Source organism: Aythya fuligula, chromosome 2, assembly GCF_009819795.1.
Source record: "Aythya fuligula isolate bAytFul2 chromosome 2, bAytFul2.pri, whole genome shotgun sequence".
NCBI classification, from domain to species: Eukaryota; Metazoa; Chordata; class Aves; order Anseriformes; family Anatidae; genus Aythya; species Aythya fuligula.
The window spans coordinates 159,240,221-159,262,549 of record NC_045560.1 but is presented as its reverse complement, the minus strand read 5'-3'; the positions used below and the strand labels follow the sequence as shown (position 1 = coordinate 159,262,549).

The following is a 22,329-nucleotide window of genomic DNA, read 5'->3' as shown; positions in this document are numbered from 1 at the left end:
TGCTGTGCCAGCCCTGGTGTTCCTGGCATGGTGCCTGGCACCCGGCCCAGCCCAAGGCCTGCAGGGCTGCAAAGACTTCATGTGCCGGTAGAGCCAGTGCCAGGAAACCCTCCTGAGCAGGTGCCTCCACGCTCAGGTTTGCCCCCACAAACCCTGCTGCTTGGTCACCGGCCAGCTCGCCCCTGCCTGCCCAGGCTGCTCCGTCCTGGAAGCCACGCGGGGCGTCCCCAAGCACTGGGACCCATCCCCGCTGCTTTGTGCACCACCCGGCTGCGTGAGCCACGCTCCTGTCGCACCGCAGGGACAAGCAGAGGCCGGCAGCCCGCTGTGCACAGCCCCAGCAAGGTCCCGCTCACGCAGCCGCTGCACGCATCGGCACCAGCACAGCAGCACCCGGGGTGCAGGGGGCACGGCGCCACGCAGAGGGACAGAGTGGTGCTCGTGCACAAGAGGCACCCTCAGAAGCCTCTGCTCCACCAGCAGTGCCCCCCTGCTGCTGCTCCCCCCGTCCCCAAAACCAGGGAGCCACTGGCAAGGGGCTGCAGCCTCCCAGGGCCATCCCAGGGCCCTGCTGCGCCCACACTCACCTTTCTGCGGAGCACACCCGGTGCTGGGAGCCCAGGGCAGCCAGCAGCGTGCCCGGGGTCCCCAGGGACAATCCTGCAGCCCTGGTCTGGGCACGGTGGCACCGGGGGGGGCTGTCTGGGCATGGCTTAGCATGCACTGAGCACACCAGAATTGCACTCACACCAGGCACTGGGCAGTGCCTGCAGGCAGCAGGGTCCTGCTGGCCCCAGGTCACAGTCGCCGTGCCCCAGCCATGCCCCAGCTGGACAGCCAGCCTCCTCCTCCACCCCGCCTGCAAGCACCCAGTGTGGCACAGCCCCAGAGCGCAGGAGGTGGCCGAGAGCCCCTGGCCCACCCCAGGGGCACGGCCGCTGACCAGGGAGCAGGGAGGGTGAACAGACCACGCGGAGCTGCCGGCTGGTTTCATAGGATCTCTTTTACTGACCTCACTGGGGAGAGCCATGGGTCCATACTGCATGTTTTACAAACACTTCACGGTATATACAAGTCAGGTTTTAGTGTTTTGCCCCCAAAAAAAGAGATGCTTTTGGATTATTGATAAGCCCCTGCTGCCCTGATGAGAAATGATTGGGAAATCAGGGAAGCGCAGGGACCCAGAGGAGCGGGAGCCCTGGCTCGGGCTGGGTGTGTTACAGAATCGCCCACGTTAGTATGTCATGCAAAAGCAAAACTGGATAATGAGAATAATAACAAATGCTGAGGAGTAACATGATCGATTTACACATGGCGAAATGAGAGAAGGTGGGAAGGAGGAGAGGTGCTGTGGAGATCCGCGAGCGAGCCGTGGCACCGTGCGTGGAGGCTGATCCTGAGGGAGGACGGGGTGCACGGCACGGGGCGAGGGGAGGGCCAGGCAACCGCGCGGGTGCCTCTGGGGCCAGGGGGGCCGGGCCGGGCAGGCACAGCCCCCGCTGCCACCTCACTTATTGCTTCAGCCCCTGCTGGGGCACCGGTGGAGGATGTGGTGGGGCTGGGGCCAGGCGCTGCCAGGGGGCAGGGGCAGCTGGTGAGTCAGGGGCTCCCATGCCATGGAGCACCTCCTGCACCCGGGCAGCGTGGCCCCAGGTCTCTGAGCGGGGATCTGGCAATGTGCAAAGGGAGAGGGAGCATTTCCCAGTGTCCTCAAGTGCGGTCCCACTTGCCCCAGCACTGGGGGACGGGCTCCGTGGCAGCGGTGAGGGGAGTTGGGATGGACATCCAGCAACACTAAAACAAAGCGAACAGAAAAGATGGGATGAGACAGGAGGACTGGTCCATGAGATGAAGCCACTGAGCCCAGCCGGCAGCGCCACGCGCCCGCCCCACACCAGCCTGCTCACCCCCATGGAGCCTGGGCACAGCGGGAGCTCGTGCGGGGAGCAGAACTGCTCCGGCACGGCCGTGGCTGGAAAGCCTCCACCGCCGGCCACGCTTCCCCTGCACGTGCTTGGAGGAAAGCAAGGCCCCGTGGCCGTTTCACGGTCACAGTCTGGAGGACGTGCCCCCCCCTAGCAGCAGCCCAGAAGCAGCCCCGCAAGCTGCAGGACCCCAGGAAGCCCCCCGAGAGTAGGGAAAGGTCAGCATTACCTGCGCAGGTGAGCTCAGCCGAGGCGCTGCCGCGTCCAGGGCTCCCCTCGAGCCGATCCACGACCTGCTAACGTCGGAGACCCAGCTGAGGAACTCGCCCAGCGGCAAGGGGACATCTTTGGTGGGACTGGAAAAAGACATCTGCCAGAGAGAGAGCGCGTTATTGTGGGTGACGGGAAGGAGAGGAAAGCCAAGAGGAAAGGAATTCCCATCAGGAAGAGGAGTCTGGTTTTAGAGATCCGCTTTCCCTCCAGCCAGAGCGCGCTCCAGGCCCACCCCACGCAGAGGCTCCCACGGCTGGAGGAGCCTCGGCGAGGGGCAGGCGCGCAGCCGGGCAGCGGGCTGGGGTCTGGGTGCAGAAACCACGCGCGGCACGCACAGCCCCGGGCTGCCTGTGGCAGCAAGGAGTCAGCAGGGCTCCAGCGCGGGCTCTGCCGAGCGGCTGCCAGCTTGTTAGGCTACGTCAGCGTTAAGGAACAGACCTTGTGCGGAGCACTTCCCAGATACACGGAGAGACAGACAGATAGATAGATAGACAGCGAGGTGCAGGTGCCGCCGCCAGCTGGCGGCCACGCAGCTGCGCGTGGGGCAAGCCAAGCGAGCGGGCGGGCTGGCGGAGGTGGTGGGCACGCAGCGAAGCCCCTGGGTGGGCGCAGCGGCGGTGCGGGGCAGCTCCCTCCGCACGGCGCGGAAGCAGCGGGCAGCGCCAGCGCGCACTTACGGTCGGGCACCGGGTCCGCGGCGGCGGCAGGGCTGTGCCAGGAGGCCAAGGAAAGGAGCTGGGGCAGCTCGGGAGGGGTGCAGAGCCCCTTTGCCACGCTGAGGGCAGGTGGAAGGGTCCGGGTGGCTCCAGGGTGGTGCGGGGGATCGGGCTGCCCGGTGCAGAGCGGCGGGGGAGCCCGCGGCAGCATCCTCCTCCATCCCAGCCGGGCACGCCGCAGGGACAGCGCCGTCTCCTCCTTCAAGGTGCGGGGGTGAAGCCGGTAGGTTTTAATTACAAAAGAGTCGCTAAGTGGTTAGATCAAAAACACAAAACTGTTTTCAGGTTCTGCTTCGCTGTGTCCGAGTGGCTGGGCAGGATCTGCTCTGCAGAGGGCACGAACGGCAGCAAGCTCCCGGGGCTGCGGATCTGGGAGGGTAGTGTGTTCTCTCTCACATCTCTTAATATACAAATACTGTCAGAACAATCGTATATATTAATATATTAGTCTTTTTGGTTAAACTTTAGGCACTGCTTTGGAAGAATGGAGTTTAAAAATTAAAAAAAAAAAAAAAAAATAGTGATTAGCCAGCAGCATTGCAACATGCGGAGCGGGAGAGGCGGGCGGGCTCCTTGGAGGCTGGACGGGGCAGGCAGCCTCACGCCACGCTGAGCGGAGGCCCCCACAGCCCTGCCACGCTCGCCTGCTGCCCGCAGCGCCCGCTCAGGAGGGACGGGGTGATGGAGGAGTCTCCTGCATCCACCGCACTCTGGGGACCTGCCGTGTATCTGCGCCCAAAGCTGGAGGACGAGAAGGAGGAGGAAGAGTAGGTCATGGAGAAGCCAGAGCCGGTGGCGTCGAAGCTCCCTCGCCTGGAGCTCGACCTGGATCCCGTCCGGGAGCCCGACCGCGAGCCCGAGGTGGATCCGGCACTGCTGACGTTGTAGGGGCTGTAGTAGCCCTTGCTGGACTGGGAGGAAGCCTCCAGCAGCCGCAAGCCGGTCCCGTCCTCGATCATGCTCCGGTCCATCGCGTCCTTGTAGGAGATCTTCAGCTTGGTTTTGGGGCAGGTGAGATACTTGGAGTAGGTGTTGACGTCCCGCAGCTTCTGGGCCGTGCGCGTGTCGATGGTGCCCTTCTGCAGTGCCTCATCCAAGGAGACCCGGCCCTCGACGTCAGGCTCGATCAGGCCCCCCGTCAGGTACTGCACCTCCAGGAAGCGCTGCCCGGCCTCGTAGTACAGCCAGCCCTTCTTCAGGGCCTGGGCCGCTGACATCTTCGTCTTGGTCCGCGGGTCCTCGAAGCCGTAGAAGGCCTTCTGTGCCAGGTTGATGCGGTCCACCATGATTTTGTCAACCAGGCCCTTGTTCACCGCATCGGCGACAGAGCACTTGTCCCCGGTGTTGGGGTCAATGATGCCCCCGGTGCAGGCCTGGGCCTCCAGCAGTCTCTGCCCCGTGATGTTGTCTACGAGGTTGCGGTGCATTGCCTCCGTGATGGACACCTTCTCCAGGGTGTCCGTGTCCAGGATGCCTGCCACCGGCCCCGTCTCCTCGGTCGGGTCACTCCACATCTGCGTTCTCAAGGGGGCCGGGCTGACGGTATAGGAGGAAGAGGAGCCCACGGAAGACGACCTCGATCGGAAGCCACCCATGTTGCCGGACAGCATGTCCGCAAACTCGGTGATGGAAAGGGTGCCTGAGCGGTACTGGTCCAGGGCCGACTGGTCAATCAGGCCCTTGCTGATGGCATCATCTATGTCGTACTGGCGCCCCGAGCGCCTGTCGATGATCATGGACTTCACCACGCCATCGGAGGAGGAGGTGGTGATCTCCTCCCACTCGCACTCCTGCTCTGACAGCTCCAGGTAGGTCTGGTGGTCGATGAGGCCCTTGCGATAGGCTTCGTACACGGACATCTCCTTGCCTGTCTCTGGGTCGACGATCACCACCCTGCGCTTGCGGACAGAGGACTTGGAGGAGGTCTTCCTCTCACGCTTCTTCTCCTTCAGGGGCAGGAGGCAGAGCCCGGTCTCTGGGTCGGTGATGCACCGCTCCATGAGCTGCAGGTAGGTGAGGTTCTCCTCCGTGTTCGGGTCGAAGAAGCCCTTGGTGTCATCACTGGGATCCAGCAGGATCTCGTTCATCTCCTCGTCGAAAAGGCCCCTCTTGTAGGCAATCTCCACAGGGAGGCGATGGCTCTCCTCGGGATCAATTATGCCTCCTGTGGCAATCTGGGCCTCGAGCAAGCGGATCCCATGGTCCTTCAGGATCAGACCCTTCTTCATGGCCTGGAACAGGGAGATGAGCTTTCCGGTGTAGGGATCCCGGTAGCCAGTGACCGCCCTCTCAGCAGAGAGCAGCTTGTCCTTGAACTCAGGGCCCACGATGCCCATCCGCACAGCCTCCTCCACCGTCAGCTTGAGGCCCTTGATGGGGTCAATCACGTACCCCGTGGCTGCCTGCGCCTCCAGGAGCTCAAACGCGGTGCCTGGCCTGATGATGCCCTTCTTCATGGCCTGGTACACGGACAGCCGCTCCTTCGTGGAATCCACGAAGACGCCGGCAATGCAGCTGGTGCCCTCCAGGAACTTCTTTAGGTTCTTGGAGACCTCCTCGATGGAAGTGAGGCCCTCCTGGAGGCGCTGGGCGGTGGCTTCGTCCATCACCTGCGAGCGGACCAGCTCCTCCACGGTGATCTGCTTCCGCAGCCCGCGGAAGGTGAGCTTCCTCGTGTCGCAGAGCGGGAGCAGGAGGAGCCCGCTGGTCTCATCTTTGCGGCACCGCTTCAGGAGCTGCGTGTAGCTGAGCTTCTCATCCGTGGATGGATCCACGTAGCTTCGCACCTCGCTGGGCTCAGACAGCATGTCATACGTGTCCTTGTTGATGTAGCCCCGCTGGTAGGCCACCTCCAGGGGCAGATGGAAGCCCAGGTGTGGGTCGATGATGCCACCAGTGGCTATCTGGGCGTCCAGGAGCTTGAGGGCCTCTTCGCTAGGAATGAGGTCTTTCTTCATGGCCTGGAAGATGGAAATCTTCTGTTCGCTGTATGGGTCTCTGTAACCTGTCACAGCCCTCTCTGCGGACAGGAGCCGGTCATGGATTTCAGGCCCCACCAAGCCCTTCCTGACGGCTTCATCGACGGTCAGCATCTCGTTCTTTATGGGGTCAATCATGAAACCGGTGGCTGCCTGGGCCTCCAGGAGGGAGCGGGCCACTTCTGAGCTGATCAGCCCCTTCTTCAAAGCCTGGTAGATACTGAGCTTCTGCTTGGAAGAGGGGATGTAGATGCCAGCAACGCAGCCTGACCCGTAGAGATACTTCCAGATAGTCTCCACGTCCAGGAGCTCCCGGAAGGTTTTGGAGCCCTGCTTCAGCAGGTTGTAGATGTCCTGAGAGATGATCTTGGCCTCATAGAGGTCCTCGGCTGTGATGCGGCGCCGGACATAGTCATAGGACATGAGATTCTGCTGCCGAATGATCTCAGTCTTCTCGATGATCTCAATGATGATGATGATCATGCGCTCCTTGGACACACGGCCTGACTGGAACTCCTCCATGAGCTGCTTCCTCTGCTCCTCGGGCAGCAGGTCTGAGTGCATAATCTCCCACAGCGACATAGAGGAGCCCGCCCTGCTGCCCACGGGGATGTCCACCTGCGTCTCCTCAAACACCTTTCGCGTCTCTGCCTCCGTGTACACGTGCGTTGTCTCCACCACCGTCGGCTTCTCAGGCTCCCGCAGAGGCAGCAGGTACAGGCCTGTCTCAGGATCCTCGATGCACCTCTCCTTCAGTTGCATGTAGGTGAGGTTCTCGTGCGTGTTGGGGTCGAAGAAGCCCTTGGTGTCATCGGTTGGGTCGGAGAGGATCTGGTTCATCTCCTCATCGAAGTAGCCGCGCTTGTAGGCCACCTCCACGGGGAGGCGGTGGCTGTGCACGGGGTCGATGATGCCGCCGGTGGCGATCTGGGCCTCGAGCAGGCGGATGCCGTGCTCCTTGACAATTAGTCCTTTCTTCATGGCCTCAAAGAGTGAGATGGTGTTCCCTGAGTAGGGGTCTTTGTACCCAGTGACAGCCTTCTCAGCAGACAGCAGCTTCTCGTGCAGCTCGGGCCCAACAACACCAGCCTTCACCGCCTCGTTGACGTACAGTTTCCTGTTCTTCACAGGGTCAATCAAGAACCCAGTTGCTGCCTGGGCCTCCAGGAGGACCACAGCAGTGCTGGACCTCAGCAGGTTCCTCTTCATAGCCTCATAGATGTTCAGCTTCTCTTTGGTCGCCTCCACGTAGACGCCGGCAATGCAGTCACTCCCATGCAGGAATCTCCTCACTGTCTCTGTCTCGGCGAGCTCCTTCACTGATTTCTTGCCTTCTTTCAGCTGCTCATACTGGGCTTTGGTGATGATGCGGGACTCCACCAGCTCACTGGCAGGTACAGGTGCCCGGAGACCGCTGAACGTCAGCTTCTCCTGCTTTTTGGTCTCTGTCTCCTCGATGATGGTGATCACAATCTTGATGATCTTCTCAATGGTCACTTTGCCAGTCTTGTACTGTCGGAGGAGCTCCCGACGGTGCTCCTCTGTGAAGTACTCGGAGTGGATCAGCTCCCAGACAGTCATTGTCTGTCCCTTCAAGCTGCCTGCTGGGACTTCCACCACCGCCTTATCGAAGCTCTCCTTTGCCTGGCTGTCCGTGTAGATCTCCTCCTGCTGTGACTGGATGGCTCTGTCCGAGAGGGGCAGCAGGTAGAAGCCAGTCTGCTTGTCACGGTGGCAGTTCTTCTGCAGCTGGGCGTAGGTGACATGTTCTTGGGTGTTGGGACAATAGAAAGCTTTGATCTCATCATGGGCTGTGGACAAAGCCTCGTTCATCTCCGGGTCAAAGTAGCCCCGCTTGTAGGCAACCTCGAGCGGGAGCCGGTGGCTATTCACAGGGTCGATGATGCCTCCAGTTGCAAGCTGGACATCCAGCAGACGGATCCCGGTGTCACCGGGGATCAGCCCCTTCTTCAGCGCTTGGAAAAGGGAAACTGTCTGGCCTGTATAGGGATCCTTGTAGCCGGTCACAGCCTTCTCTGCGGACAGCAGCTTCTCATGAAACTCTGGCCCTACAGCCTCAGCCTTCACTGCCTCGTCAACAGAGAACAGCTTGTTCCTCACGGGGTCGATGATGTAGCCCGTGGCAGCTTGCGCCTCCAGCAGGGACAGGGCGATCTCTGGCTTCAGCAGGTTTCTCTTCAGGGCATCATAGAAGGTGAGCTTCTGGCCAGTTGACTCCACTAGGATGCCAGCAATGGCATCGGTGCCCTTCAGGTACTGCCTCACAGACTCCATCTCCGCCACATCCTTCACAGACTTCTTGCCCTGGTGCAGCTGGTTGTAGAGGTCCTTGTTGATGATTTTGCTTTCCAGCAACTCGGCGGCAGGCACAGGGGCCCGGAGCCCCTCAAAGCACATCTGGCTCTTCCTCTCACTTTCCTCCACAACCGTGATGATGATCTTAATGATCTTCTCCACTGTGATCTTGCCAGTCCTGTACTGCTGGATCAGATCCCGCCTTTGGTCCTCAGTGAAATACTCAGAGTTGATGATCTCCCAGATGGTCACCGTCTTCCCTTGGAACTTGCCAAATGGTGCTGTCACTGTGGCCTTCTTAAAGACGTCCTTGGCCTCTTGGTCGGTGTAGACCAGCTCTCTCCCTGCAGCCGCCTGGTCAGTGAGCGGCAGGAGGCACAGCCCCGTGTCCGGGTCAGTCACACACCGCTCCATGAGCTGCAGGTAGGTGAGATTCTCCTGTGTGTTGGGGTCGAAGAAGCCCTTGGTGTCATCAGTTGGGTCGGAGAGGATCTGGTTCATCTCCTGGTCAAAGTAGCCGCGCTTGTAGGCAGCTTCGACGGGGAGGCGGTGGCTGTGCACGGGGTCGATGATGCCGCCGGTGGCGATCTGGGCCTCGAGCAGGCGGATGCCGTGCTCCTTGACGATGAGCTCCTTCTTCATGGCCTGGAAGAGGGAGATCTTGTCTCCCGTGTAAGGATCTTTGTAGCCAGTTACTGCTCGTTCAGCAGACAGCATTTTATTGTGCAACTCTGGCCCAATCACTCCTTCTCTAACCGCCTCGTTCACTGAGAGCCTCGCATTCCGCACAGGGTCAATTATGAAGCCAGAGGCAGCCTGCGCTTCCAGGAGGACCAGCGCGGTGCCTGGGCTGAGCAGCTTCTTCTTCATGGCTTCATAGATGCTCATCTTTTGATTGGTGGGTTTGATTAACAAACCAGCAATGCTGCTCTGGCCCTGCAGGTACTTCTTGACGTCTTCCCTCTGCGAGAGCTCACCGACACTCACAACACCCTTCACCAACTTGTCTAAGTTCTCCTTGCTCAATATGCCAGCCTCAGCCAGCTTCTCTGCAGATACCTTCTGACGGATGCCATCGAAGGCAAACTCTGGCTCCCCGTTTTGTGCTAAGCCATCCACCACGTCTCTGCCGTTGGGCACGGCTTTGATATCTGGCAGCTGTGTCATTGTAACTAAAACCTCCTCAGGCAGGTCATCTGTCTGGATCATGATCTCTCGTGTCTGGGCAAGGGCGGCCTTGTGTTCTTCCTGCATCTGCTCGAGCCTCTCCCTAAGTTTCTTGTTTTCCTCTTCAAGGAGTTTTTCTTGCTGCTGCCGTTGTCTCTCCAGCTGCTGCAGCTCCTCCTGCTTATGCCTAACATTCTCCTCTGCTTCCTTCTGATGCTTCTTGGCTTCATCCAGCATGGCCTTCAGTTGCTGCTTCTCCTGCTCCATCTCCTTCTGCTGCCGCTCCTGCTCTGCCTTCAGGTTCTGTGCTTTGTCCACCTCGTCTTTAAAGAGCTTCTCCAGCTTAGCTTTCTCCTCCTCGATAAACTTCTCCTTCTGCAGCAAGGCATCTTTCTCCGTCAGGAAAGTCTGCTGGAGGAGCTGCGTCTCCTGGCGGAGCTGTGCCTGCTGGGCTACCTGCATCTGGAGCGGGAGAGAGGACAGCACAGTCAGATGGCAACGTTCCCCCAGGAGGACAGCACCGGCAGGGCAGCGGGGGTGGGAGGACAGGCAGCAGGGTGCTACTGGGCTGGGCTGGGGACGCGTGCTAGTTAGGGATGCGTCACCCAACCGCTCCGCTACGCAGGGGAAGGGTTAAGGGAGCAGCACTGGGGTTAGGGAGCCACAGCAGGCAACACATGGGTGAAACGAGCAGGGAAAAGACACGAGCTCTTCTGTGGGATGAGGGACTCGCCACCCGGCTACCGAGGCGCGGAGCTGGGGACAGCTCCTGTCTGCAGAGAGGAGCATGGAAGGATGTCCCCGAGCAGAGGCCAGCAGCCAACTCAAGGGCTGAGGCCAGCTCCCAGAGCCCATCCAGCCACTCATGCACCCACTGTCCTGGGACACGGCATGGGGCAGCTGGGGAGAAGGAAGGTAGCCCTGCGTACCACCACCAAGGGGACCCGTAACCCAGTACCTCCTCCGCCTTCTGCTGCAGCAACGCCGCCTCCTGCTTCAGCTTCTCCTTCTCCTGCTCCAGGTCGGCGATGGCCCTCCGCAGCTTCTCCGCATCCTGGTCGCTCTGCTGCCGCTGGATCTCCAGGGTGTGCACCAGCGTCATCTTTTCTTGTGTGGCCAGCTCAGTCTCGTGCAGCCTCCCGCTGATCTCCTCTGCCTGCTTCTTGAATCGCTTGGCCTCCTCCTCAGCCTTGGCCTGGGCCATGCTCATTTCTGCCACATGCAGCTTGAGGCGCTCAGCCTCGGCAGTGATCTCCAGCTGCCGCCGGCGCTCAGCCTCCAGCGTTTTCTGGAAGCCCTCGGTCTCCTCGGCCAGGCGCTGCTGCATCTGCTCCTTGTCCTCCTGCAGCCGCTTGGCGTGCTCCTGAGCCAGGTCCTTCTGCTTCTGCAGCATCTCTGCCTCGGCCTTCAGCCGTGTGGCCTCCTGTACTGCCTGCATCTTCTCCTTGAGCATCTTTTCTGCCAGCGCCCGCTGCTGTGCCAGGTCATCCTCAGCCAACTTGCGCATGCGGGCAGCCTCCTGGGCCTCCACACTGAGCCGAGCGGCCTCCTCTGCCACCTGCTTCATCTTCTCAGCCTCCTCCGCCAGAAACTTTTGTGTGTTGTCCTTGTCCTTGAGGATCAGCGCCTTGTTCTCCTCCTCAATCCGACTCTTCAGTTTCGCCAGCTCCTCCATCTGCACCCGGACCTTGAAGAGCTCCTCTTCCACCTGGGCTTTCTGCCGCACAGCGTCGGTCACCTCCTCCTTCAGCCGTTGCAGCTCCTCGTCCAGGATGCTTTTCTGGTGGTCCGTCTCGTCCAGCTGCAGCTTCACCTTGGTCAGCTCCTGCTCCACCTGCGCCTTCTGCCGCAGCGTCTGCTCGGCGAACTTCTTGTGCTTCTCCATCTCGGCATCCGCCAGCTGCTTCTGCCTCAGGGCCGCCTGCTCCGCCTGCGCCCGCTTCGCCGCCTCCAGCTCAGCCTCCTTGCGCAGCTTCTCCGCGTCTGCCTGGGCCTCCGCCTTGGCCTGTGCCTCTTCCTCCGCCCGCTGCTTCTGCCGCTCGGCCTCTTCCACCCGCTGCCGAGAGAGGCTGGCATCCTGCTCGGCCTTGCTGCGGGCAAACTCAGCCTCTTCGGCCAAACGCTTGGCCTTCTCGGCCTCCTCCCGCAGCCGGTCAAGGAGGCTCTGCTCCTGCCGCCGCGTCTGCAGCAGCTCCTGCTCCTTCTGCTGCACGGCGGCCAGGTGGGCCTTCTCCTCTGCCGCGATGCGCTTCTGCGCCGCCTCCCGTGCCAGCTGGATCTGCCGCTCCGACTCCTTCTCCGCCAGCTCCTTCTGCCGCCGAGCCTCCTCCACTGTGGCCTTCAGCCGCTCCACCTCCTCCAGGGCCAGCCGCCGCTGCCGCGCGGCCTCCTCCTCCGCTGCCAGGATGGCCTGCACCTTCTCCTCGGCCTCCCGCCGCCGGCCCTCCTCCTCCAGTGCCAGCGCTCGCTGCCTCTCGGCCTCGCGCTCAGCCTGCTCCCGGCTGCGCTGCACCTCCTCCGCCTCGCCACGGATGCGGTTCAGCTCCCGCTCCAGGTCGGCCTTGCCCGCCGAGGCCTTCTCGAAGCTGGCTTTCAGTGCGCGGATCTCCTCCTCGACCTGGCGCCGCTGCCTCAGCGTGTCCTCCACGAGCCCCTTCTGCCGCTCCAGCTCGCTCTCCGAGGAGCGCTTCAGCAAGGCGATCTTCTCCTCGATGTCCTGCTTGTGCTGGGCAGCCTGCTCCTCCAGCAGCTTGCGCTGGTAGGCTTCATCCTCTGCCAGGCGCCGCAGCCGCTCGTTCTCAGCCTCTTTCTCCTTCAGGGCGATCTCGGCCTCTGCCTTCAGCCGCGAGGCCTCGTTGATGGCTGCCAGCTTCTCCTTCAGGATCCGTTCGGCCTCAGCCCGCTGCCGGGTAGCCTCCTCCTCAGCCAGCTGCCGCTGTCTCTTGGCCTCCTCGGAGAGGGCCCGCAGCCGGGCAGCCTCCTCGGCCAGCTCCCGCAGCTTGCTGGCCTCAGCCTCCAGCCGCTGCTTGGACTTCTCGCTGGTGGAGCGCGACTCCTCCTCTGTCTTGGCCTTGCTCTCCAGCAGGACTTCCATCTCGGCCCGCAGCTTGGCCAGCTCCTCCTCCACCTCCTTCCTTTTCTGGATGGCCTCGCTCACCTCCTTCTTCAGCCGGAAGAGCTCCTCCTCCAGGAGCAGGCGCTGCTGCTCCCTGTTCTCCATCTCTGCCTTCAGCCGGATCAGCTCCTGTTCCGCCGCCAGCTTCTGCTGGGCCGTGCCCTCCGCGAGCTCCCGCTGCTTCTCCAGCTCCTCCTCCGCCAGCTCCTTCTGCCGCAGGGCCGACTCCTCCGCCTTGGCACGCTTGCGGGCCTCCCGCTCCGCATCCTCCTTTTGCTTCTCTGCCTCCTCCTGCGCCAGAGTCTTCTTGTGGGCCACCTCCTCTGCCTGCAGCCGCAGCCGCAGCGCCTCGTTGGCCTTCTGCCGCCAGTGCTCCAGCTCCTTCTCGGCCTCCTCCCGCGACTGCTCGGCCTCCAGCTGCTGCTTCTTCAGCCGCTCGGCCTCCTCCTGCAGGTGGGCCACTGTGATGTGCTCCTGCTGCAGCGACAGCTCCAGCTGTGCCGTCTTCTCGGCAAAGGAAAGCCGCTTGCTCTGCAGCTCGGCCTCGGCGCTCCGCTGGGCCACTTCCTGGGCCACCTGGATCTGCCTCTCCTTCTCGGCCTCCGCCTGCCGCATCCGCCGCTCAGCCTCCTCTGCCTGCAGCCGCAGCTTCTCCAGGTCCGCCAGCGCCTTCTGCTTCTCCCGCGCTGCGTCCCGCTCGGCCTGCACCTTGCGCTTCAGCTCCTCCTCGGCCTCCCGCTTCTTCTGGCTCTCCTCCTTCACCTGCCGGCGCAGGCGCTCAGCCTCCTCCTGTGCCTGCCTCTTCTGCCGCTCGGCCTCCTCAGCGCGTGCCCGCAGCTCCTGCAGCTCCGTCTCGGCACCGGCCCGCTGCTTCTCGGTGGTCTCCAGCTGGAGGCGGATGAGGTGGATCTCCTCCTCCACCTTCTTGCGGTTGTACTCAGCCTCCTCGATGAGCTTGACCTTGGACTTGATTTGGTGGTCGGAGTTCTGCCGCAGCTGCATCAGCTCCTGCTGGATGTTCTGCTTCTGCTGCTCAGCGTCCACGGCCACCACCTCCCGCCGGGTGACCTCCTCCTGCATGCGGAGCTGCAGCTCCCGCGCCTCCGCTTCCGCCTGCGCCTTGGCTTTGGCGTGGGCCTCGGCCAGCTGCCGCTGCTTCTCCAGCTGGGCCTCCACCTCCGCCAGCCGCTTCCTCTCCTCCTCCTTCAGCTTCTCGGCGGCTTTCTGGAGGAGAAAGAGGGTGCAGAGAAAACAGAAAGGGGGAAGAGAGAGAAATCACAACGGATGCGACCAAGCCACGGCGTCAATGCCAGCCACAACCACGCACCACCGAGACACGGGACGGTCCGGGGCAGAGGGGTGGAGGATGCGCATGGAATGGCGTCGGCTCCCTGGGCCTCCCCACGAGCTGGAGGCGGTGGCGCCAGCTTCCAGAAGACGTATGGCAGACAGGGGACACATGACTACTGATCTGACTTAGCAGGGCGCAGGCAGACAGGCGACAGGACCCGGACAGCAGTGCAGGAAGCAGGATGACCCACGTACCACGGACAAGGAATGGAGCGCGAGCCAAGCCCAAGGCAATGGAGACGGATGCAAGCAGCTTGCACACCACCACCGTGCCCACTGCCGTCCGGGCAGAGCCTCTCCCAGCCCCGTGCACGAGGGGAACGAGAGCCCCGGCCGGATGCAGCAGGACAGAGGGGAGCTGGGGCGAGGAAGGTGCCAGCTGCGCTTTCCCTGCCAGGAAAACCTCGACGATGGGGAAAGCGCTCCAAGCACCAGCACCGCCCCTGCCGGTCCGAGTCCCCCGCCGGCCTGCTCCAGACAAGCCGGCTACCGAGGAGCCGACATAGCTCATGTGTGGCTTGGGGCCGTGCTGCGGAGTGCTCGTGCTGCATGCACCGCGAGCTCAGGGACAGCCCTGGGGACGGGCATAGGCAGCACACGTGCAGGTGAGCCGGGTCCCCTTGTGCCATCCCGAGAGGTGCAGTGAGTGCCCAGGAGCGCAGGCAGAAGGAGAGGAGGAAGGCGGGAGGGCAAGCGGCTCCCCGGAGGGCAGGAGCAGTGAGCAGGAGCAGGGCGCGCAGGCTGCGGGCAGCCAGGGGGTGAGGCGGGGGTGCCGTGAGGAGGGGGACATGCGCAGAGTGAGTACCTGGTGCAGGGATGCCAGAGTCATCCTGGTTTTTTACCCTCCATTAGATCCCCACCAACACAAACATCCCCCAAGACAAAGCACTGGCAAAGCGGCTCGACTTCCAAGGGCAGAAACCAAGAGTTAGAAAGGTTACCAAGACAGAACAACCGAGGCATCCGGTCCCGCGGCGCCCGAGCACAGCGTCATGCTGATGGCAGGTGCTGACTGCGCTACGTGTATCTGGGAAGTGTCTCCTACCACCGGTCACACCAGAGCCCGGCAGCGCCCACAGCCGGCTGCGCACCACCCCGGCTGGCCCTCGCTGCTCGGAAATTTGCTGCACCCAGAGCCAGCGGCTTCGGTCCCAGAAGCCCAGATCAGAGCAGGGTTAGAGGCCGTGGGCCAGTGTTAGTGATGGGGCTGGCACTCATCATGAACCACGTTCCCCATTCTCATGAAGAAGAGAAAATGCAGCCGGAGTCATGCCGCCCCGCACGCCCACGCCCCGTGCCCCTACCTCCTCCTCCTCCAGCCGCCGCAGCGTCTCGGTGATGAACTTGATGTACTGGCTGGTCAGCGTGGTCAGCTCGCTGTATCGTGTCCGCAGGTCCACGTACTGCAGCAGACAGTGGGGTCAGCGGGAAGGGAGCACACCAGTGACCCCAGCCCCGCCACCCCACAGAGCTGTGGCCAGCCCCCGCGCCCTCCCCGTGCTGCAGCCCTCTGCTCCTGCTGAAGGAGCTCCAGGCTCAGCCACGTGCCGGGACCACCCCGAGGTGTCCCCCCTCACCTCCTGGATGATGCTGTCAGACGCAGACTGCACTTTGGGCTTCTTGGCCGGAGAGGCCATGGGCTCCACCTGCGCCTTGAAGGTGACGAGCTGTAGTTCGTAGTCCTGCCGGGGAGAAGCCAGGTCAGCAGGGGGGCAGCGCTCCGGGGAGCCCCTGTGCCCCTGGAAGCCCTGGCCCTGCACTGCCCCCCCAGCCCCACGCTGGCCCCAGTGCCCCTGGCAAGGCCAGCCTGCAGCATCACGCATGGCCAGCTGCGCACCTTGATGGCATCGATGTACTGCTTGGCGTAGCGCTGGCACTCCTCCACCTTCTCCTTGTTGCGGTCGCACTCCTCCAGGAGTTTCTGGGGAAACGCACGGGGGTGAGCTCAGGCGCCGCGAGCACTGGGAGGCCGCCCGCGCTCACCCTGCCCCGGGTGCTACCTTCTCCTGCAGCAGCTGCTCCCGCACGGTCTTGCTGTCGGTGATGGGCACCGCCTGGATTTTCTCCTGCCGCTGCTTGGCGTCCTGGATCCACTGGAGCAGCCCGTCGCAGCTCTCGCGGTAGTAGCGCAGCTGGCGGCCCAGCTGGTCCAGCTCGCGCTGGCGCAGGTCGATCTGGGTCAGGACGGCTTGCCAGCGCTCCAGCAGCTGCTGCACTCGCTCCCGGTAGCGGTCCAGGTCCACGTCCCGCTCGCTGTGGCCCCTCACCATCCGCTCGTTGACGTCCTTGGCCTTGCTCAGGTCAGTCTCCAGCGTGCTGAAGAAGGGCTGGTGCCCCTCCACCTGCGCACGCAGACGCTGCAAGGCACGGAGCAGAGCTCAGCCCCGGTCCCTGCCGGCCCCAGTCCGCCCCCAGCGCGGCGCAGCCCCGGTACCTTCAGCTCGGCCTTGCTGGCCTCCAGCTCCTTGAGGTCAGCTGGCACGGTCTGCACGTTCTTCAGCTGGTCCTCGTACTTCTTGACCAGCTCCTCTGCCCCCTGCGTGCTGCGGATCACCAGGTTGATGGTCTTCAGCCTGCAGAGAGAGGGAGCAGCTTCCGTGGGTGCCAAGAGCCGAGCAGGCAGCAGCGTGAGCGAGAAGCATGCAGCGAGGAGACAGGAACACCGCCAGGGCACAGCCAGCTGCCTCCTCCTCCTCCTCCTCCTCCTCCACCCCTGCCGATGCCCTGGTGTTTGTTCCCAGCATGGAGGATGAAGAACCACAGTGTGGAGCCACCCGTGGCTGGGCACTCACTTCTCCAGGTAGATGCTGGAGAGGCTGTACACCTGGTCCATCTTCTGCAGCGTGATCTCCAGCTCTGAGCGCAGGACAGGGGCCGAGCTGGCCTGCTCTGGCTGGGCCAGCACCTTCTCCGTCTTCTCGCTGACCTTGTCCAGGCTCTTCTTGATGCCCTCCAGCTCCAGGTGGATTTGCTGCAGGGAGAGCAGCGCGTGTCAGCTCACAGGCAGCCTGGTGCCTACACCCACGTTGTGCCAAACACAACATCCTGACAGCAAGAGGCTCCCCGGGCATGGAAGGAGCAGAGGAAGGGCAGGGGTCTGCAGCCCAGCGGTCTGCAGGGGTCCCCACGTGCTGCACGCCTGCAGAAGCACACACCTGCTGCTCGGTGATGCGCTGGGCGCACTCCTTGACCGGGTCCTTGTCGAGGGGCAGGCGGATCTTGTGGATGGTGCGGCTCTCACAGCCCTCCAGCTGCAGGCGGATGTCCTTCAGCTGCGAGATGTAGTTCTTGCAGAGGGACTCATCCTGCTCTCCTGCGGGGACATCGGGGCCGGGTCAATGGCTGCTGCGCTCGCCCTGCCCGCACCTCTGGGAGGGAGGGGATGCTCGGCTGGGGCTCACCTTTCTCCTGGCTGCGCAGCAGCAGCTCGTACTTCTGGGTGCAGGCGTTGTACTCGCGCTCCACCTGCAGCCGGTCGTCGGGCTGGAAGCTCTGCGAGTCCTGGCTGTCCCTCATGAAGTCCTGGTAGTGCGTCTCCAGGCTGCGCAGGACCTGCCTGCACTCCTCCACCTGCATGGTGCGGAACTGGGGGCACGCAGCACCGTCAGCCCCCGCGGCGGCTCCCGGGGCCCCACGGAGCTGCCCCTCGCCAGCCCCCCGTCAGGGACTCACCGTCAGGTGGGACCAGGACTGGATCTGCTGGATGTCGCGGATCAGGTACTGCCAGGAGAGCAGGCTCCTCATGTCCAGGTGCAGCTGGTGCCACAGCACCAGGAGCTGCTGGTGGGCGGCCTCCAGCCTGCGGAGAGGCAGCGTCAGACGGGGGGCAACAGACAGAGCAAGCGGGGACCCCCGCTGGCGGCTGGGGGGCACCGTCAGGCGCTCACCCACCTGTGCACGGCCTCCAGCGCCTCCTTGTTGGGGGGCGGCACGAGGAAGCAGACGGAGGGCACGATGGACTCGCTGCCGGCGGCGCTCAGCACCTTCCACTTGTAGGGCTGGGCGTTGCTCAGCAGGGCGCACTCGTCGTTCTTGTGCACCGTGATCTGCGGGGCGGGCAGGCGTCAGCCCAGCGCGGGCGCAGCGCCGTCCCCTCGCCGCCGCCGCCGCCACCACCACCCCCCCGGCCCCCTCGTGCCCCTCTCACCTCCATTTGCTTGTAGTCGCAGACGGCCTGGATGGGCAGGCGGCCCTTGAGCGGGGCACCCGGGCTGCGGGGCTTCAGCTGCACGATGGCCTTGGCGCGCCGCGCCAGCCCCGCCAGCTGCCCCTGGTACTCGGTGAGCTGGTCCTTGGTGTCCTGCGGCACAGCGCGGCGTGAGCGGCCCCGCAGCCCCACAGGACGCTGCGGGGCAGGGGGGGGACTATGGGAAGGGGTGAGGGGGTGGTGCCTGCCGTGGGGTCTGTCTGCAGGCTGGGGGGGGGGCAGTGGACCCTGCAGTGGGGGGCAGAGACCTGGGGTGCTGCCGTGGGGTGCACATGTGGGGGGCAGTGTAGGGGTGCACACACGGGGGTTAATGTTTTGGTGCACACCTGGGGGATCAACGTTGGGGTGCTGCAGTGGGGTGCATGTGGTGGGGGTCACCCTGGGGGGCTGCAGCAAGGCGAGGGGGGGAGGGGGGAGGGGGGCACTCACAACGCAGTCCTGCAGCAGGTCCTCCAGGCGTGTGACCGTGATGCTGCGGTCACAGGAATATTTCTTCTTCATGTTCTCCTGCATCTTCCTCAGGAACTCCTCAGCCTCTTTCACGTCAGCAAAGAACTGGGGGGGCAGAGCGGGGTGAGCGGGGCCGCACAGCCCAGCCCCGGGGGGGGGCCGCGGCTGGTGGGGGCCCCGTGGGCACCCCCGCCCCTACCTGGAAGTAGGCGCTGTTCTCCTTCAGGTGCGCCTCGATGCAGCAGCACAGCTGGAGCATCCAGCTCCACTGCGTCTGCAGGGCTGCCTGGAAGGCCTGGGACAACGGGGACAGGGGGGGGGCACGTCAGGACAGAGCCCCCCAGCAGTGCCCCCCGCACTGTGCCCCCTGGTGCTCCCCTCCCTGTGCTCCCCGCTCACCTCCACCGTCTGCCTGCCCGGGTGCTCCTCCCGCAGCAGCCGGTCCCCCGTGCTCTGGATCTCTTTGATTTTGCGCTCCCGCAGCTCCAGCTCCCGCATCAGTCCCTGGCGTGGGCATCGGGAGCGGTGGTGAGCTCCAGGGCCCCCCCGTGCAGGGCCGGCACCCCCCCATGGGTGTGCATGGGTGTGCACACACACAGCCCTGCGTGTGCTCTGTGCACGCCGGGGCGCAGCTCTGCAGCTCGGGGACACGCCAGGGGGATGCGCGGGGTGTGTTGGGCCCCCAGCCACGGCAGGAATGGGGAGCTGGGGGGCACAGGGCTGGGGGTGCTGGGGAATGGGGGCACGGGCTGGGTGCTGAGGCCCGCAGCCCCCCCGGCGCTGCACGTGCTGCAGCTGGGGGTGACGGGGCTGGCGTGCACTCGGCGCTGCAGCACGCAGATGTGGTTTCATCCAGGCGACCAGATAGCGGGAGGGGAAGAGCAGGCTGAAGCCCAGATCAGACAACAAAAGAGATAACGAGCAGCGCTGGCACGATGAGGAGATAAAGAGCTACAGAGCGGGGCGGGAGCAAGCGGCGCAGCAGAGCACGTGAGCTGAGATGAGACGGGGAGGCTGAGGGCCACAGAGAGCCCCCCCCACCCCTGGCTGCACGAGGCATCACGCAGAAACGTCACCGGAGGGACTGGGACCATGGGGAGCCACGCACGGGGCCGGGGGGGTTGGGGACCCCCGAGGACAGCCGGGTGCGCAGCCGGGGACAGCGCGGGACAGGGACAGGAGGGGTGGGGAGGGCACAAGGTGGCAGGGCGGGCACGGCGTACCGAGTAGTTCTCCTTCTTGGCCGTCATGTTGGGGTTGTGGTCGCTCCAGTCGAAGTTCACCTCCTCCTCCTCCTTCTCGTTCAGCCACATCAGCTCCTTGGTGGCGGCGCTGACGAAGGCGTGGAGGCTCTCCAGGTGGCGCAGCCGGGACTTGGAGGAGTTCTGGGGGGAGGCGCAGGGATGGGATGGGATGGGATGGGATGGGATGGGATGGGATGGGATGGGATGGGGATGGGATGGGATGGGATGGGGATGGGGATGGGATGGGATGGGTCTGCACCCCCACACGCATCTCCTCCCTCAGCATTTTCCTCCCCACATCCCTCCTCCATCCTCCTCCCCATTTCTCCACGTCCCACACGCCCTCCCCACACTGCCCCATTTCTCCATGTCCCACACATCCTCCCCACGCCCCCCCACACCCTGTGCCTCCTCCCCACATCCCCCCCACACCCTGCGCCTCCTCCCCACGTCCCCCCAGCCCCCAGCCCGGCGCCTCACCAGCAGCTTGGCGTACTGCAGGTCCAGCTTCCCCAGGCACTCCCGGTAAGCGTTGCGGGGACCTGGCGAGAGCTGCGCCTAGGGGAGAGCGAGCCGTGAGCACAGGGCGGCAGCCCTGCTGGCAGCCACCACAGGGACACCCCGCGCCCCCAGGGGACAGGAGCACCCCAAAGGGAAGGTCTGGGTGAGGACACCAGTGCCGGGCGGGACACGGCGGTGGCAGCAGGCTGCCGGCTCACCTCGTCGGCACGCGCCCGCTCGATCTTGGCGCGGAACTCCTCGATGGACTGGTGGAGGCCGCGGTGGCTGCCCAGGTGGGACTCCACGGTGGGCAGGTCCACGCCCCACTCGGCCGCCCCCAGCCGCCGCTGGTTCTCCTCCACCCACGCCAGCAGGTCCTGCAGGTAGCGCAGCGTGGCGTCGTCCAGCTCCTGCCGCGGCCGCTGCCCCAGCGCCGGGGGGGCTTGGGCGACCACCGGCACCCCCGACTTGAGGCGCAGGTTGTACTCGGTGCGGATGGCCACCAGGCGCTCGTGCAGGCGGTACACCCTGCGGTACATCTGCTCCCCCTGCGGGTGCCGGCCGTCCTTCAGCGTCTGCACGTCGTTGAAGAGCACGCGGATCATGGCATCCGCCTTGTCCAGGTCCCGATCGATCTCAGCCGCCTTCTGCGGCGCCTTCCCTGCGTTCAGCAGCCGGATGTCCTGGGGATGGGACACGGTCAGGGCGCTGCTGCACCGCCCCGCACCGCGCCCCCACGCACCGCACCGCACCGCGGCCGCCCCTCACCGACTGCAGCAGGGTGTCCGCCTGGTTGAGCTGCTCCTCGCAGAGCCCCGACTCCATCTGCAGCTTGCTGACGATGCGCTGCAGCCTCTCCAGCCTGCGTGGGGAGAGGGCAGGGTTGGGGACAGTGCATAGGCACAGATGCTGCCCGTGCTTGGCACAGCCCCTGCCCAGGAACAGCACGGATCCTGTCCACACACAGCACGGGCTCCATCCAGGCACAGCAAAGGACGCGGAGCCCATCCTTGCATGGTGAGGGCCCCGTGCATGCACCGTGCAGGTTGCTGCACAGCACACATCCCATCCGGGCACGGCTTGGATCTGACCCGCACAGCCCAAATCCTGTCCCTGCAAGGCACGGATCCTGCCTGTGCGTGGCACAGCGCCCGTCCCTGCACTGCTCGGATCCCGCCCCGGCGCGCCTCAGATCCCTGCACACTCAGCCCGGACTTTGCGCCAGCACAGCCCAGATCCCACCCCTGCAGGCGCGGATCCCATCCCGCGGGCTCCTCGCCCGTCCCCACCCAGCGCAGCAGCGCCCGCCCCCGGGCTGGGATCCAGCCTCGACCCAGCCCTGGCCGCCCGCCGCGGAGCCCCGGCCCCATTCCTGCCCGTGCCGCCAGCCCCGACGCACCCGCGCTCCCCTGCCCCAACGCAGCCCCCCTGGCACACGGCAGAGCCCCCCCGGCACCCAGCGCACCCACCCGGCGCACAGCAGAGCCCAGCGGCAGTGCCGTGCTCGGGGCTGGCGGTGCGCTGGCTTCCCGAGGGCGGGCAGTGACTCATGCACCCTGCGGTTCCATCCTCGGACGGGGGGGCCGCAGGGACACCCCGGCCCGGCCCAGCCCAGCCCAGGCGGAGCTCAGCCGCACGCGAAGGGGCCGCGAGGCCGCGGCAGCTCCAGGAGCCCCCGCACCGTGCCCCGTCCCCGTGCCCGGTGCCACCGCGGGGCACTCACCTCTCGAACTCAGCCCGCAGCAGCTTCTCGCGCTCCAGGATGGCCACGTGCAGCTTGCCCCATTCCTTCTCCACGTCCAGCGGGTGGTACCCGAGGGGCACCTTCAGCTGCCCCGACAGCACGGCACCCTGCGCACAGCGGGGCTCGTCAGACCCGCCAGCCGGGGCCCCGGGGGGCAGCGCAGCGGCTGGGGGGGGATCGGGACCGGTGGGAGGGGGGCAGCCCGGGCCGCGGGTGCCACGTCTCAGCTGCTGATGCCGGAGGCAAAGCCTCACGGAAACAGAAATGGGAGAGGCACAGGACGGCCTCCGCCCCCAGCACCAAACAGACAGTGCGAGAAGATTGCCCCGGGATCCTCCAGGAA

At 64.5% G+C, this 22,329-nt stretch overlaps 1 protein-coding gene across 13 annotated transcripts in view; it reads right to left on the bottom strand.

Moving 5' to 3' along the window:
• Positions 1–2,230: 2,230 nt before the first annotated feature.
• Positions 2,231–22,329, bottom strand: part of PLEC (plectin) — a 53,114-nt gene continuing 33,015 nt past the window's right edge. For all 13 annotated transcript variants that reach the window (XM_032182476.1, XM_032182475.1, XM_032182477.1 and 10 more), the window contains 22 exons: positions 21,966–22,093; positions 21,011–21,104; positions 20,461–20,925; positions 20,222–20,299; positions 19,721–19,882; positions 18,897–19,001; positions 18,697–18,792; positions 18,477–18,602; positions 17,988–18,140; positions 17,732–17,886; positions 17,513–17,639; positions 17,242–17,425; positions 16,996–17,153; positions 16,633–16,811; positions 16,275–16,413; positions 15,841–16,197; positions 15,678–15,761; positions 15,418–15,522; positions 15,145–15,243; positions 10,334–13,714; positions 2,876–9,837; positions 2,231–2,295 (listed from right to left, as the gene is read on the bottom strand). In XM_032182476.1, the coding sequence (XP_032038367.1) occupies positions 3,514–9,837; positions 10,334–13,714; positions 15,145–15,243; positions 15,418–15,522; positions 15,678–15,761; positions 15,841–16,197; positions 16,275–16,413; positions 16,633–16,811; positions 16,996–17,153; positions 17,242–17,425; positions 17,513–17,639; positions 17,732–17,886; positions 17,988–18,140; positions 18,477–18,602; positions 18,697–18,792; positions 18,897–19,001; positions 19,721–19,882; positions 20,222–20,299; positions 20,461–20,925; positions 21,011–21,104; positions 21,966–22,093 (12,699 nt within the window). In that variant the 3' untranslated portion in view covers positions 2,231–2,295; positions 2,876–3,513. The remainder of the gene's footprint in view (positions 2,296–2,875; positions 9,838–10,333; positions 13,715–15,144; positions 15,244–15,417; positions 15,523–15,677; positions 15,762–15,840; positions 16,198–16,274; positions 16,414–16,632; positions 16,812–16,995; positions 17,154–17,241; positions 17,426–17,512; positions 17,640–17,731; positions 17,887–17,987; positions 18,141–18,476; positions 18,603–18,696; positions 18,793–18,896; positions 19,002–19,720; positions 19,883–20,221; positions 20,300–20,460; positions 20,926–21,010; positions 21,105–21,965; positions 22,094–22,329) is intronic.